General features: G+C 36.8%; 1 protein-coding gene across 3 annotated transcripts in view; it reads left to right on the top strand.

Moving 5' to 3' along the window:
* The window catches only part of LOC306872378 (FERM, ARHGEF and pleckstrin domain-containing protein 1-like), a 72,231-nt gene that overhangs the window by 31,761 nt on the left and 22,855 nt on the right, over positions 1 to 17,615 (top strand). For 2 of the 3 annotated variants that reach the window (XM_079420896.1, XM_079420897.1), the window contains exons 3-13: positions 5,284 to 5,388; positions 6,842 to 6,884; positions 6,984 to 7,062; positions 9,608 to 9,705; positions 11,649 to 11,763; positions 12,255 to 12,402; positions 12,553 to 12,648; positions 12,754 to 12,920; positions 13,192 to 13,260; positions 14,751 to 14,826; positions 15,195 to 15,402. In XM_079420896.1, the coding sequence (XP_079277022.1) occupies positions 5,284 to 5,388; positions 6,842 to 6,884; positions 6,984 to 7,062; positions 9,608 to 9,705; positions 11,649 to 11,763; positions 12,255 to 12,402; positions 12,553 to 12,648; positions 12,754 to 12,920; positions 13,192 to 13,260; positions 14,751 to 14,826; positions 15,195 to 15,402 (1,204 nt within the window). Of the gene's footprint in view, positions 1 to 5,283; positions 5,389 to 6,841; positions 6,885 to 6,983; positions 7,063 to 9,607; positions 9,706 to 11,648; positions 11,764 to 12,254; positions 12,403 to 12,552; positions 12,649 to 12,753; positions 12,921 to 13,191; positions 13,261 to 14,750; positions 14,827 to 15,194; positions 15,427 to 17,615 lie in introns of all 3 variants that reach the window. The other variant, XM_079420895.1, reaches the window with a different exon arrangement.

Below are 17,615 nucleotides of genomic sequence, written 5' to 3'. Positions count from 1 at the left end.
GTCTCTAAAATAATTCATAATATTTTCACCTCCTAACTAGGATGCACACTGGCTCTGTTTTGGGACTCTTTGCGTTGCATTGTGTGTAATAGGGTTTGCATTTATTGTATACCGTAAGAGTCCATTGTAATATGCTATATGGGCACTATATAGGGAATGAAATTGTGGACTAAAACACTACAAAATGGCCTGTGCGTTATGTAGTAAGCATGGATTGATTTTGGCACAAGTAGAGAATGAAAAGGTCGAATTTGAATTCTTCTCTGATGCACAAGTCGTTCTGATTCATGCAAACGCTTTGTAAAAATGCATCTTCCAAACAATAGTGCAGCTAAAAGCATCCACTTGTGTTGTGCTATAAATAGAGTGTTTGCTCGAGCCAGATGTGTTGGGATGAAGGTCAGCAGTAATGAGCAGCCGTTGAAACGGAGGAGGAATTTCCATCTCTGAATCTCTCGTTTAATCTGATAACGTTTTGAGGTTTAATTGCGTTGCAGCAGAAGAGCAGCGAGGCTGGACTGTGGGATGCAAACATCTGGATCCAATGAACGCAACACGTGGAGCCCAGAAAGGGAGGGACGCTGCTACTGTACCGCATCCACCGCTGGGGCCCTCCGAGTCTCGGATGATACCGATTATTCTACTTTCCCATAATGTCTCTGTTTTGCTCTTTGTCCTCCGCCTGCGCTGATAAACCCTGGACCGGAGCCAGTCCTGCGCTTCTTTAGTGCTGTTTACTGAGACGAGACTCTCTTCTAGTTTTACTCATACTTTACTCATTCTGCTTTAGATCTTTAATGTAATTTAGTTAACTTCACCGTCTTGAAGCATACTTGTGCTAACCACAGGCAAATGTGTCACGTCTCAGGCATGTCTGGATTTATTCACGGCTGGCTGCTCCTTCCCACATCTTACAATAGAGAGGAATTAGGACGCATCCTGACTGTACAGCTGTCTAAATCAGGATTGATCACCTCCAGCGTCAGCATTCACTGCTTTTCTTTAGGACTGTTTCTTCAGCTTTAGGCACAAAGGTGTTTGTGTTTGAAGTCAGTGTGAAGTCGAGTTCACAGCTTGTGTTGGGATGCATAGTAAAACAGTGCCATTTCAGTCATTGGCCAATTTATTTACTTATTTATTTAACTTTTTTTAAAAACACTAGTGTATATTTAATAGTGTTATTAAAAAACTTTAAATGGAAGTCTCTTCTTCTCACTAAGGCTGCATTTATTTGATCAAAAACACAGTGAAATTAGTAATATTGTGAAATATTACTATTTAAAATATCTGCTTTCTATGTGAATGTATTGTAAAATGTAATTTATTCTTGTGATCAAATCTGTATTTAATTTAATGCATCCTTGATGAATAAAATTATTCAAAATCTTACGGACTCCCAACTTTCGAACGATAGTATAATCTTTAGGAAACTTGTCTGTCCATTTTTCCTACTGAACATTAGACTATAGTGTTGTGATACTAAATTCACAGTCATTTTTTAAAATTTTATTTTAAATGTATTTAAACAAAATCCGATAGACTTTTAATATCTGACATTTAATGATTATCAGCCACATTATCACAATCATACATGAATCACTATATTTCAGGCCTAAAAATGAGTTTGCTAAAATTATGCTCAAAGTGTTATTTATTAAAATTATTCAATATTTCAGAATGGAAAAGTCATTTTAAAGAAAGAGAAATTATGAAAATCACTTTTTTTTATTAGAATAACATTGTAATCATTCACAATTCAACCAGAAATGTGTATTAAAGTCATCAAAAATTAAAATTCTGTCATTTACTCACTATCGCTTCTTCTAAATATTAGTTTCTTTCTTCTGCTAAATTCAAAAGAAGAGATTTTAGATGATGTTTGTTACTAAACAGTTTCCGGTAGCCATTGACTTCCATAGTATTGAAAAAAATACTATGGAAGTCAATGGCTACCGTCAAGTGTTTGGTTAGCAACATCAAAATAGCTTCAAAATCTCTTCTTTTCTGTGTTTAACAAAAACAAATATAGGGTTAGATAAACTTGAGGATAGACAATGTCAGAATTGTAGTTTTTTTGGGTGAACTGTCACTTTAAGAAAGTAGTTTAGTTTCATACTGGCTCTCTGTGTTCATCACAATGGTGTTTGTGTTTAAGGGCGATGTATTTCTGCCCTGCTCTTCATCCTTATCTGATCTCGTGTTTCAAAGCAAACACATCCCGCCGGTTTGAGAGCTCACATGACATCAGCTGTTTACACTAGAGGTCAGATTCCCATCGGCCCCTGTGTGACCCGTCTCGGCCCCTGAGCTCGTGCCGGTGGAGGGTGCTGGGTTTGGCAGCTCCGGGGCCGTGTGTGTGTACAGTAAACAGCTGGTCGCCGGTGGGTTTGTGGAGCTCAGCTGCTGCAGGAAGAGTAAAACAAGATGCTGAGGGAAAATATCCCCAGTGAACCTCTCTTGCATGAATTGCAATTTCTAATTTTATTTTATGTGCCTTTTAAACTGCTGTTTATCCTTTGATGTGGTTTTTGTGGTGAAGCAGATTCAGCTTTGCAGCACTGTTTTAATGCTGTCTTCATGTCCTGTTGGGGAAACGGTACTCGTGAGGTTGATTACAGTGTATACAATGGATCCATTGGGAATTTTTTAGTAATTTTTAGCCTCCGTGTAATCTCACGTGACCAAACTTTTTGACTATCAGTGCAGATAGACTGATTTTTATTATTTATATTCATATATTATTAATATTTTGTAGTATCTTCTACCTATGTAGTACATTTTTATATATATATAATTTTTTTTATTTCACTTCGTTTTCATTATTAATTTTATTAAATATTAATTTTAATGTTTTAATGATTTTTGTTCTTTTGTCATATTTATTATTTTTTAGCTTGAATTTGAACCTAAACCTATTTTTGTTATATAGAATTATATATTTAATTAAATATTTATATTCATATATACTTATTAATATTTTGTAGTTTCTATTTTTGTTGTACTTTCATAATTTTTCATGTCATGTATTTAGTTTTCGTAATTAATTTCACAACTTTATTTTAGTTTGTTTCAATGGTTTTGTTATTGTAATACTTTATGCAAATCTTTCTGTTTAGTTATGTCAGTTTCTATTATGTCAGTCATATTAACTTATGTCAGTTTTTGAATGTATTTATATTTATATATTTATTAATAATGTGAAGTAGCTTTTATTTTTATTTTTTATATACAGTTTTGGTTTCATTGTCCAGGTTTCATGATTAATTTAATTATTATTAATTTAGTGAGTTTGTATCATGCTTTTGTCATTTTTTTTTTTTTTTTTTTACATTTCTATTTAGCTTTCTACTGTTTGAACTCAGCTTCAACTTATTTTATTTCAGCATCAGCAATGAAAATATTTTTTTTTATTAGTTTTAGTGGTAACTTTGTGATTGATTCTGTCTGTAATTCAAAATAATAGTTGTATTTTTTAATGTATGACTTCAATTCAAGCGCTGCCACCGGAAATGATGGGAAATGTAGTTTTGAGCCCTTAAAATATCTATAATTATATATAAACAGTGTAAAATGTATAAACAATACTTAACATTCAGAATTAAGTGGTGATTATGGCTTCCAGCGCTTGCTTCTTTAATTGACGTTTGTAGTGGTTTCTCACTGATACGATCTGCTCTGTTTTTGAGCTCTGTGATCATCTCTTATCACACATGCAAACTGCAGCGTAACACGCAGTAAATCTTTCCTGTGGTCCTGAGAGACTCGGGGAGGGGTTATCCTGCCGTTACTGTAAACACACACACTCATTTATCAGCCCTAATGGAGCTTCTCCATATATTAAACGAGCGCCCGCCTCCCAAACTCAGCTGGAGCGTTAACTTCGGCTCGTTTCACTGGACGTGAGCTGGCAGACGCGGGCCGTTTTGGTTGGCAGGAGCGTGAGGTGAAGAAATCCAGAGAAGTATTAAAGAGCTGCGGTGTGTTTGCTCAGGTTTAACCTCTTCCTGCTTTGTGCTCACTGTGAGGAATCAGACCTACAGCGTTCCTGCACATCTGAAACGAAATGTAGTCATGGGTCCCTGTAGTTTTTTTATATTATTATTATTATTATTATTATTATTATAGCGATACACTGAAAGCTATTTTTATTTATATATTATAAATGTATTTAATATAAGTATTATATTATTAAAGTAATAATAATAATTATTATTATTAATATTAATAGGATACATTTTAAAATAGCTTTAAAATAACAAATTTAAATGCATGATGTAGTGTTTTAGGTTAAATTATTCATTTTTTTATAATTATAGTCGTTAATAATAATAATAATAATATTTTTCTTATCTTATTATCGAGTTTATGGTCTTTCCTTGAGTTACATGTGACGTTATTGTTTTATAGACTAATTGTCACCGTTGAAATACATTAATTTTTGGTTGCATCAGTACTTTATGAATCCCCCTCGTGAATCCCATGTGAAAATTCCCAATAAGATCTTTTTGCAAATGGTTGTGAATGGAAGCAGAAATTCCAGTAGAAATGCCATGCTCGTTTCTTTATTATTGGTTTTGGCTGTTGCGTTTTGTGTGTGCGTGTGTGTGTGTGTGTGTGTGTGTGTGTGGTGACTGTGAAGTCAGCTGTGCTACACGTGGCCATCTCTGTGTGTGTGGGTGTGTGTGGGTGTGGGTGTGGGTGTGGGTGTGTGTGTGTGTGTGGTGACTGTGAAGTCAGCTGTGCTACACGTGGCCATCTCTGTGTGTGTGGGTGTGTGTGGGTGTGGGTGTGGGTGCGGGTGTGGGTGGGTGGGTGTGTGTGTGGTGACTGTGAAGTCAGCTGTGCTACACGTGGCCATCTGTGTGTGTGTGTGTGTGTGTGTGTGTGTTATGTGGCCTGGTTTTAACAGCACGCTCATGGGTCACAGCTGCAAGCGTCTCGTTTGTGAAATCAATGGCCGATCAGGAGTGTGTTTGTTTCCCGGTGGATTTGTTTGACAAACTCTCTGGCTGCTGTTGTCTTCAGGGTTTGCCGACACGTTTACTGTAATTCTACATTTCACTGAATCTCTGATCCTGCTGCAGCGTCAATAGAGACTGAGATGTTGATGTTGAAGTGAGAATGAAGTGGCGTTTGCAACCTGTGAAACAAGATATTCATTTGGACTTTCTTTGAACATGATTCCTCAGCATTAAAATAAATGCTTACACAGCTGTCTTTACCATCAGATGAACTGCTGTCTGTGTTTCATGTCTAAAGAGTGATTTTCTTCTGTTTGGACAGCAACGGGCTCCAGGGAAGGTGCTGTTTGACCTGGTTTGTGCTCATCTGAACCTCATCGAGGGAGATTACTTCAGTTTGGAGTTTCAGGACCAGCGTAAAATGACCGTGAGCAACACTTCATTTTTAATTCTAATGTCAATATGTGAAACATAAGCTAACATAACTGTATTCAGGTGCTAATGTTCTTTGTTTCCATTAGAAATATAAGACACAGTGGCTACGTACCAAACCCTAGTGAGCTGCCTACCTAGACAGCATTCAAGGCATGATAAACATGCTACACTAGAGATCAAACCGATGTTTCTTTTGTTGTTGTTTTTAACTGATAGACCAATCCTGACGTGTTGAGTTCAACAGCACTTCATTTTTTTATTTTTTTTATTATTATTATTATTTTACTTTACTGTACTTTATTTTTTTATTCCATTTTACTTTTATTTTATTATATATTATTTTTATAGTATTTTAAAAATAACTTAATATTTTGTTTATTATTTACTTATTTTTTTATTTTTTACATGACCATGATGTGTTACAGAAATGCTTGACATGTAGTGTATTAGGCTAAATTATTATTATTATTATTATTGTTGTAAATTTAATAATAATAACATAAATTGTTTGCAGAAATTATTCAAGTTTTTTTTTTTTTAGATGTGTTTTTAAGTTATATATTACAGTAAATGCTTGATGTGGTATTTTAGGCTATATTATTATATAATTAATAACAATAATAATAATGACATCAATTGTTTATGTAAACTATTTAGCGTTTTACATAACCATTCATGGTTAAGTGAAGTGACGCGTTGCAGCAATTCTTGACATACGGTTAGTGAAATAATTTATGCAAATACGTTAAAATATTAAGTTATTAACCTGTAAATACAGGATTTTCCAAACATTTGGCAGCAAAATTATGCTGTCATATATTCCTTGTTTGACCAAAAAAAAGGCATTTATATATCATGGGTAAGGCAATCCCACAATGCATTGCAACAAGTTCAATGAGTCTTTTTTAAGAGAAATGTAAATTTAACTGTAATAAAGCTGTGTGTATTCTCATACACTATATCGCCAAAAGTATTGGCACCCCCTTCTAATGAACATGTTTGACTACTTTAGTAATTTCTATGAGTACAAATCTTAATGTTTAAGCATATAATGATATTCTAGGGAATTGTGTGCTTCTAATTTTATAGCAACAGTTTGGACAGAACCCTTTTCTATTCTAACATGACAGTGTCTCTGTGTATAAGACACGGTTCAGAAAGACATGATTGATTGAGTCAGTGTGGAAGAACTTTACTGGTCTGCAGAAAGACAAGTCCTGATCCCAGCTGAACACCTCTGGTGTGACTTTATATGCAGACCTTGAGCCAAAAACTCATCTCCAAACACCAATGACTTGTACGCACAGAAATTACTAAAGTAGTCAAACATGTTCATTAGAAGGGGGTGACCCAATACTTTTGGCAATATAGTGTATGTGCTGTAGCAAAACACTATCTGACGTGTGTGTGTGTGTGTGTTGTGTTTGGTTTGACTCTCCTCTCAGGTCTGGCTGGATCTGCTGAAGCCGATTCTAAAGCAAATCAGACGTACGTATCCGAGTATCTCTCATGAGTTGATCTGGTGAACATGAACACCAGACGACATGATCTGTCATATCATCATGCATCATGTTTGTGTGTCTGCAGGACCCAAGAACACCATCCTGCGCTTCGTAGTGAAGTTCTTCCCTCCCGATCACACGCTGCTTCTAGAGGAGCTGACCAGGTGACGCTTGTCCTGATTCATTTACAGACTTTTTTTACTGCCTATAATCTTTGGACATTCAAATATCTATCTATCTATCTATCTATCTATCTATCTATCTATCTATCTATCTATCTATCTATCTATCTGTCTATCTGTCTATCTGTCTGTCTGTCTGTCTGTCTGTCTGTCTGTCTGTCTGTCTGTCTGTCTGTCTGTCTGTGCAAATAACAAAGTAAATAATCAGAAATCTTTTATTTGTGAAATATTTTACTTAATTAAAAAATGTATAAAGTATGCATAAATTAATAAAAAAAAAATAATAATTTTGAAATCAAATTTCCAGCAATAATGTATCTAATAAAATAAAAAAATCATACTGCTACCATAACATACTGTAATAAAACTGTCATGTTTTGTCAGACTTCCTATTGTGTTGTTCCTGCCCATGTCCTTTTATTAAAAAGATAAATATTATAGGTCATTCTCAGTTTGCATTTCAATAAATAAACGTTCAGAACATGAATGTTGGTGATATTAATTCAGTTCGGTTGTAATGTGGCCTCAATCACTCAATGCAAATATAATGCATCTGATGTAGAAAGTGAACGAAGTGGCCTGTAAATCATACAAGAGCTTTCAGTTGCTTTAATGTTCCTAACAAATGACTTATTTATGGCCGAACTGCATGTTAATATCCTGCGGCTGATTGTGTCGACACGCCACTGCCTGACAAGCGTAATGAATTTTACAACACGTCCACCGACAGAATGACTGGTGGCACATTTCCCTGTCGGCTTTAGAGAGTCAGGCATCATTCAGGAGAGGAAATCTGAGGCAGAATAAGACTGTGTTGGGTCTCCCAGGAGTCTCTGTGTTCTGTTCTGGCCGGACCGTCAGTAGCTGCTGTAGAGAAAGAGCTTCTGATTTTCCTGTGATGGCTGCGTATTATATTACTGCCAAACCTGAAACCTTCAGCCAAGGACATTATGCCTTTGCAAAACACTTCAAGCTCTAAACATCTTTTTGATGGATTGTGTAAACATAGCTGATAGCCTAATAGAACATTTTGGAAATCGGATAGAAAACTCCACTGCACGAACTGAAGAGAATGAAAAACTTGCACTTGATTTGAAAACTGAAGATTATGCATGATTGCATTTTTATGTTTTTGAGTGTCTTTAAAGTATTTTTAATTATTGTTAACAAATGCTAAAACTGAAACAAAAACTTGAAATAAAATAAATATTCACTGAAATAAAATAGAATTTTCAACTTTTTTTTTATTTCTGCTAATTGTCAAGGCAACATTTTTATTTTGTGTAACATGTCCTAAAATAGCTAAAACCGTATCTATATCAATAAAAACTACTAGAAATGAGAAAAACACTAAATTACAAAAAAAAAATATATATATATTAACTACAGAGAATGTAAAAATAAAACTCAAAATAGTAACAAATTCTAATTGAATCTCAATGATACTAAAATAACACTGCTATTATTTATATATTATTATAGTATTTATTAATATTTTGAATTGGCTTTTATATTTTTTTTAGTTTTAGTAATTTTATTAGTAGTAGTAGTAGTTGTGTTTGGCTTTCATTTATTTGTATTTTAGGTTAGTGTTAGTATTTTTAGTTCTTCAAATTAAACTTATTCCAGTTTTTAATTTTTTAAGCCTAATTATTTAACCTTCATTTCAGTTGTAGAAAGCATTTTAATAGTTTAGGTTAACAATAACAACACTGTTTAAGCAGGCAAAAGAGTAGGCGGTTTGACTAAAATCATATTTCATGGTATGAGTAATTTTATGCAGCAGTCACGGTGTAAATCATTATATAGTTATTTTGGCTGGAAATGCCATTAAAAATAGCTTGTATTGCATAACCACTTGGAAAAGCCTTTTTTTAATAATCCAGTGAATTAAATTCTTCACATTTGATGGTGATTCATCTCCTTTGAGTTTGGTTTTGTATCTGGAACGTAATTCAAAACTACTAACATTATGTAATGTAATATTTTATATATAAATACAGAATCTAAAACACAGATTCTGGTTTCATTCAATTCAAAAGCTATAGAAAAAAATATTTTTTTGTTGCTTGTTCCTGTTGTTAAGTCCTGTTTGATCGCATAATCAACTGAATAATGATTTTATTGTGCTTGGCAGCAGCACAATAACAGATGGACGTACTGAGAGAGAAACGCTGCCAAACTCAATCAGAGCGTCTCTTTATAGTTCACGACTGCACTTAGCGTCATGAGAAGATGCTGTTAAAGCCAGACTGACCTTCTGAGCTGCCCTCTGTTCTGTTGCAGGAAAATACCAGAACATATTGATCAAAAATGGTTAAAATGGACTTTTAACTAATAAACGTACTTAATATTTAGTATAATGTGTCATTAGCGTCAGACTATTGAAATCCGTTGTTGCACAAATGAAACTGCCTGTAATTCAGTCAATAAGTGTCTGTCACTGTACTGAAACCTTTCTATTGATTTACTGTCTCTCATTCTGATTCAGTCCCTCTTCTAAACTGCTCTAATTATTTCCCGACAGGTATCTTTTCGCCTTGCAGATCAAGCAAGACCTGGCCTGTGGACATCTGACCTGCAATGAAAGCAGCGCCGCCCTGCTGGTGTCTCATATAGTGCAATGTAAGTCATTCAAGACCAGCACTAGAAGTGTAAATATTCACTCTGACATGGATTAGATTTGATTATGATCCTTAAAGAAATAAGATGCATGCTTCGAATCGTGCAAGTAAATTAGAAAGCTGGATTTGGGGCGATATTTAACTGAAAATAGATCAGGAGTTGTATTTTGGGTAAGAAATAAATCATGCATAATGCATTGCATAATCATTTATTAAATTCTGTAATAGATGCATTGAAGTTTCATTGTTAGTTTCATTTCACTTGCATCGGTTTGATGATTTTGGCACAATTCATACAGTCAAACAGTCAAAACATTCACACATCAGGGAGCTGAAAATAGGTCAAGAATTGTATTTAGGACAATAAAGGCATTGAACAAACAGAATTATGATCCATGTCAAATCTCTGTCACAAAAGCAATGTTTTTTATGTATGTTAATCTTGTAGACGTGTTTTTGTCAAGCTGAGGCTTCAGCAGAATTCCTGAAGGATTTTTTGAATGACAGCGCTGTCATCAAGCGGACGGATCGGATTATATTTAATGTTGTCGCTCATGCAAAACCATGTTCAGATCATGTCAAACACGCTTTGCTTCCACATCACTACATCACAGACTGGTTAGTTGCTATGGAAACGGATGCTGAGGACAAGTGTAGCATCAGTAATAGAATCAAGAGACTGACCAGTGGTACAGACCAAAAGCTCTTCTAATAACACCAAATCTACAAAAATTTAATATTAATATAATGTAATACAATCTTTTTTCTAGCCAAAATAAATACTAAATAGACATATTTTTAAATAATATATATTAAATAACCATGTGGTGATATCTGTTTTTAGGGTAATCCAGTGAATTAATTACTTTACTATTTTAAAGGTAATTATTATTGTTGTTATTACTTTTTATGGAACTCAATGGATGCAAACCAGAATATAATATAAAATCCATCAGTAAATCCATATAAAATAAAATAAAACAGAATAAAATAAAATATACAAAAAGCTTTTTTCTGACCAAATATATAAATGTGACCCTGGAGCATAAAAGCAGTCTTAAGTCGCCGGGGTATATTTGTAGCAATAGCCAAAAATACACTGTATGGGTCAAAATTATCAATTTTTCTTTTATGCCAAAAACATTAGGATATTAAGTAGAGATCATGTTCCATGAAGATATTTTGTAAATTTCCTACCGTAAATATATCAAAAATTCATTTTTGACTAGTAATATGCATTGCTAAGAACTTCATTTGAACAACTTTAAAGGTGATTGTAAAACAGTTCGTAGAGACGGGAACCGGCAAACATTTAAGGGCTTTAATAAATAAAATAAACACAAAATTGAGGCGGCAGCCCCTCACGGACGACTGCCGCACACAAAATAAAGTGCAGGCCTGGTCCTCTCTTATCTTCCACTGTCGTCACTCCTCCTTTTATCCTTCCGGAGGTCCTCCGTGGGACTCGAGACCGGTGAGTGGTGCAGGTGTCGCTCTTCATCATTAACTCCACCGGCCTCGCTCCGTTCCCACGGCTCTCGGTCCCGCCCCACTCACTACAGCGATTTTCTCAGTATTTTTATTTTTTTTGCACCCTCAGATTACAGTTTTTAAAATAGTTATATCTCGGCTAAATATTATCGTATCATAACAAACCATACATCAATGGAAAGCTTATTTATTCAGCTTCCAGATGCTGTATAAATCTCAATTTTGAAAAACTGACCCTTATAATGGTTTTGTGGTCCAGGGTCACATTTGTATTGTGAGCAGCATGGTAAAAGTAGAAAACATTATGCAAAATCAAATGACTTAATCTGCAAACATTTTAGATGTGTCATGCACACACACACACAATTATATGTATGTAAAATAAGTTCCTATTGCATACTATTACATTGATATAATAGATGCATAAAAATGTCTCCGTTTCTATGGTTGCAGCTGAGATTGGAGACTTTGACGAGGTGCAATGCAAACAACATCTACTCAACAACAAGTACATTCCCGAGCAGGACGCACTGATGGACAAGATCATTGAATATCATCGGAAACACGTGTGAGTGTAACGTCATGACTCAGTCAAATCAAACCTGTTATTTGGTTTAAAGGATGCTTGGAATATGCAATATAGTCCAGATGAAACCAAACGTAATATCAGATATTTCTAAGCGTTAAATGATCAGTATGAAGGAGGACCACTTATGAAGGAGCTTCTTATTCAGAAAAATTTCCTCTTTAAAGCTTTGCTAGTTAAACATACTGTTCAGGGAATTGGTCGTCGTGTACAATTTGTAGATTGCCTTGACATTTAAAGCTCAGACCATTTTTTAATTTAGAAAGTGCCAGTAAACTGTGTGATATTTATCAGTGAACAGATTTCATCAGCAATTATGAACAATTATAAAAGTTTAGATCTGTATGCTGATTCTGACATGTCTTTTAAGGTTGTGGTTATTAAGCTTATTACTTACAATCTTAATCTTACAAACTTGTAGATATTCTTTACACAAATGTGGCTTAATTTTGTATAATTTAACCCTTCCACAGCGGGCAAACACCAGCTGAATCGGACTACCAGCTTTTGGAGATTGCACGAAGACTTGAGATGTACGGAGTGCGTCTTCACCCCGCAAAAGATCGCGAGGGTACGAAGCTCAGCCTCGCCGTGGCTCATTCTGGTGTGCTAGTCTTTCAGGTAAATTACAAGTCTAAATGGAGCAGGGTATTATTGTGGCTATATGAGGTTTATTCTAGAGCAAAGCTTTCTTGTTCTTAAATGGATTATGCTGTGGTTTTTATTGTCCTGAATTGTCCCTAAATTCACTTTTATGCTTGATTTCTAAAGGGACACACCAAAATAAATTCTTTCAACTGGTCTAAAGTCCGCAAGCTGAGCTTCAAAAGGAAGCGCTTTCTCATAAAACTACGACCTGACTTAAATGTAAGTGCTCCCTTGATGGTTTTATAACAATATCCGAATGTCTCCATTTGCCCTGTAGTTTAGGGAACATTAAAAAGACAAAATGTTCTGTTTCTGCTCTCGTAGCAGAGTAACTGTCAAGATACTCTGGAGTTTATGATGGGAAGCAGGGACTGCTGCAAGGTGTTTTGGAAGATTTGTGTGGAGTATCATGCCTTTTTCCGCCTGTTTGAAGAACCCAAACCCAAGCCCAAACCAGTTTTGTTCACCAGGGGTTCTTCCTTCAGGTTCAGGTAATAACATGTACATTTTAAAGTTGTCTTAAATGAACTTAAATGGTGTCTTCACCATCACCAGAAATTAAATTTACCACTAAGTGAGACATTTTACCTTAATAACTTCTTTCTCTAGCTCAGCATGTATTCTGCATGCATTTATTTGCTAAATAATCACGGTGCAAGTAGGTCTCAGTTCTTGCCAGATGGTTAATGTTTTGATGTACACGTTTTCTGTTTCTCTCTTTGTTTCTGAATCCCTGTCATCTGTCATGTTTTGCCTCATTAGTGGCCGCACACAAAGGCAGGTGATTGATTATGTAAAGGACTCTGAATTCAAAAAGGTTCCTTTTGAAAGGTGAGTTTTCTCTGTTGACCTTTGTCTAAATGTCACTACCTTTCTGCTGCATTTAATTTCCCTCTAAAACAATTATCTATTTCCCAAGAACCTTTATTGAGATGAGTCAAATTTTGCATTCAGAAACACCACGTCTCATGTACATGCCACTTCATGGCTCTTTTATCCAAATGACATTCAGATATGAATAATCCATATTCCATTCCAATCTCCATTGATAATTTTCACCAGGTCTGTGCTGAAATGTCATATGCTACACCCTAAAAATCACCTAGCAACCTAGAAACTAACCAGAAGTCCCTAGAAACCACCTTGCAGACTAGTGTTGTGTTGTGTGTTTCTGTTTAAGAGCTCGGTGAAGCGTGAAACGATGATCACTGAAGCCAATCATAGACTTATCTGTTGAGCTCATGAACACAATGACCAGTCAGCGCTGTGTAAGAATCTGCTCAACAGTGCTCAAATCTTAGCAGGAATTTTTTTACATTTCAGTACCGAATGATATCACGGTCGGTACTTCTGACAAAACTATAGCAGATCATCCAAAATATTTTAGAAATCTCTTAGCAGAAATCACCCAAAACATACTAGAAAGCACCTAGCAATGTCCTGGGAACCACCCAAAACATTCTAGAGACCACCTAGCAATGCCCTAGATACCACTCAAACACCTACCAATGAACTAGAAATGAACTAAAATCTAGTAACCATCTAGGAATTCCTTAGAAATCACCAAAAACATCCTAGAAAGCACTTAGCAGAGATCAGTTAAAGTATCTAGAAACCACCTAGCAACACACTAAAAACCACCCAAAACAGCCAAAAACCACCTAGCATTGTCCTCGAAACTACACAAAAATCCCTAGAAACCACCTAGCAGGTCACCCAAAATATCCTAAATATCACCCAAAACATACTAGAAAGCACATAGCAATGCTGTGGAAACCACCGAAAACATTCTAGAAACTACCTAGCAACGCCCTAGAAACCACCCAAAACATCCCTGAAACCACCTAGCAGAAAACAGCTCATCCTAGAAAGCACGTAGCAGGAATCAACCAAAGCATCCTAGAAAGGAACTACCAATACCCTGGAAACCACTCATAACATCCTAGAAACCACCTAGCAATGCCCTAGAACCACCCAAAAAACCATAGAAACCACCAAACAATGGCCTAGAGATTACCCAAAATACAATAGAAACCATCTAGAAATGTATTAGAAACCTAGCAATGCCCTAGCAACCACCCACTTTGTGCTAACATCACACAGCATCAAGGTTTTTAAGCACTAGATGAAAAAAAATCTTCTTGTCTAGTGGTATCATTCTAGTCAACTAGCAGCAGTCAAGGCCTTTTCATTATCATACAGTAACCCAATCAGCCAACATCCATAAAGCAGCTGAGTGGAAATATGTCCAATTTTGAACCTAGTGAAGAGATCCCCTTGGAAAAACTCCTTGTTAATCATTTCCAATCTTCCATCCTCAGAAAACACAGTAAAATCCAGTCCAACAGCGGTCTTTCTCCATTCCCACCCAGACTGTGTGCCGAGGGTCAAGGAGAGGTGAGTGTAATCTATCTTAGTGTACTGTAAAAACACAGCAGGAATGCATTAAAATATCCCATATTATGCAAGCTTAAAGTCAACAGCAGAATCGACCCCAATTACTTTCTAAATACACATTGCTGGTCTTATCTTGAATGACTCATCAGTGCACCTTTTTCAAAAGTAAAAAGCCTTAACAAATTTTCCACCATAATATCATAACTTGCTCCACCTCTGGTAACTTCCATTCATGGGTCCATTTCTGTTCTGGAATAGAACTCCCAAGTGGTTTGCGACTGCATTTTCTTGTTGACTTTAAAGTGACTTTAAAGAGTGGTCAATGTATGCCTCATATCCTCTTCCTTCCCCAATCTCTTGCATTCTAGATGTTACAGAGGAATGCCAATGCTTCAGGACACCAGGCGGACTCACCTGTTGGGCGCACCCAAGTGACTGTTGAAAACCCGGCTCTCCAGCGTTACACTGGGAGCCTAACCTCACAGACCAACGGATGCCGAAATGGGACCCACGACGAGGCGGATGCTCGATTAAAGCCATCCCCATCCAAGCAGCAGGCCGAGCATCTGAGCACAGGTCTAGCATCGCATGCTGCCAAGGGTAGCAGCTCCTCGATACCTTACATCGACTGCAGTGACATAGATAGCGAATATGATGTGGTCAAAGGCCGTGTCACTAGGTCTCACTCCCACACACATGACAATGATGAGGTTGAGCCAAACGGCCGTAGAGCGGGCAAGAGTAATGGTTATGGAAATGGTCAGCACAATGGACAAGGAGCAAACAAGTCTAGATTCCGGGAGTCTCCTTTGACCAGCAATCGGTTGGTTCAGAGTTCAGATACCTTCAAAGGTAGTCAGTTGTCTAATGGGTCGTTTTGTGGTAACGGATCACCACGTGCTCTACCCCTGAGTAGTACCTTGGTGGATGAATTGTTTCAAGGTATGGACAGACGTGGTCTGGTGTCACCTGCTGGTCATCTTGTTGGTTCACGGAGTGCAAACTGCAGCCCAGTGATGAGCAGTTTTCACAAAACCAACTCTCTGAACCATCCAGAGCAGATCGGCTATAGCGGTCGTCGCCGTTGGGATGATGGTAGTCATTACTTTACCAATGGCCGAACTGGGAGTGAGCCTCAACATTATGAGAGCTACTCCCCAATTGTTAATCGATCCCCACACTTGCAGAAACTCCAAAACGGCATGCGCAACCGTTCCGACACTGATCCCATGATTTTGAGCCAGTTAAGTTCAACCCTGGCCAATGAACCTCGATCAGTAATCTCAAGGGCTGAACGTATGGCCGCCCTTGAGCGCCGTGTGGCTGCTAATGGGCTTGGAGCGTCTAGCCAAGCTCGATCCAGCAGTGTCCAGAGACTCTATGGAAGCCGACTGAGTGCTAATGATCACAGTAGCCCGGTCCATATGATTGATGGTTCCACTAGTAGTGGAACGGAGTCTAGTGATACAGAGTCAGATGCAGGCAGCCACTCTTACAATCAGCCCCTAGTCTTTGGAAACCCTGGGGCGGCCAATTCCTCCCCTATGCCCTGAAGCAAGTTCTCATTTTACAGTCTCCAACTGGAGGACGAGGGTCAAGGGGGAGACAATGGCTATAGTTATCCCATCAATGAAGAGGATGGGGCGCAATTCTTCAACTGCTAGAGAAGGTGAAGTGCGCCTGGTTATTTGTTGACTGTACATCCATTTTGCAGCTTCGAGGCCCAGTCAAGGTACTTAAAGGTGCATTGTGTAGTTTCTGTGCCGTTAGTGACACCAAACGGACATGGCATGGCCTGGCATAGCATTAACCAATTGTGCTTTGGGGCACGATTATCTGCAGATTTGGGCAGTGTTTGGGAATTACATTTGGTGGCACTAGTTTAGCAAGGATTACAAGATTAACAAGATTAGCCATGATGGTATTTTTGTAATATTTGGAAGATTTAGGAAGACTCTGTTCTGCCTGAAAGAAATACTTTATAATACTTCAAATAGTGGTACAATTCATATCATTACTCTTAGAAGATTAACTTCAGATTGATGAGGAATTGAAGGTCCTTCTGCAAAGTGCCATGTCTATAAATGTAGAGAATGAAATCTATTTACAATTGGTAAATAAGCTTACCCATATTACTGCTAACCAATTGACTACTCATATTGCCAAAAGTGTGAAAGATTTCTTTGTAAAAATACAGAAAGATACCATGCCTTTACTCAACCAGAAATACCTTTCTGTTAGACATACCTTACAGAAGCTAATGTCAACTAATGTCTTTATGCACTAGCAATATGCTATTGCTAAATTAGTGTTCGATATGACAACAAATGTCCAAGATATGAAAGTTTTGAGAGTGTCACTGCTGTATGGCATTGACGATTTGTCACTGCTAGGCTAGCTAGTTCTTCAAGGTTCTGATGGTTAGCTATTGTATAAACTTGAACTAAGATTGTATTGTCGTAAAAGCAGATCATACTGGTTGGATGTGTGGTAAATTAGATAAATTAAGATATTGTGTAGACATAACTTGAGATAAGCAACAGTAAATGGTTTAACTTTTTATCATGTGCATCAAAGATTTCCAACCATGATGGCTTCTTGCTAGCTTTATTGATTTGTTTTTTCTGAACTGGGTGAAGTTCCAAGTTCTTTACCTTTTGATGTTTCTACTTGGGGTGTGGCACGATCTGGTGGCATTGTCATGTTTACTTGCCCATTTCTCAGCATGCATCACTTGTGTAAAAATACAACATTATGAAGACTTAATTTTGTTTTGTTTTGCTTCGCTG

The sequence above is a fragment of the Barbus barbus genome, assembly GCF_936440315.1.
Source record: "Barbus barbus genome assembly, chromosome: 7".
Taxonomy (NCBI): Eukaryota; Metazoa; Chordata; class Actinopteri; order Cypriniformes; family Cyprinidae; genus Barbus; species Barbus barbus.
Note: the sequence above shows the minus strand (reverse complement) of the source record. Positions and strands in the feature narration are given on the sequence as shown.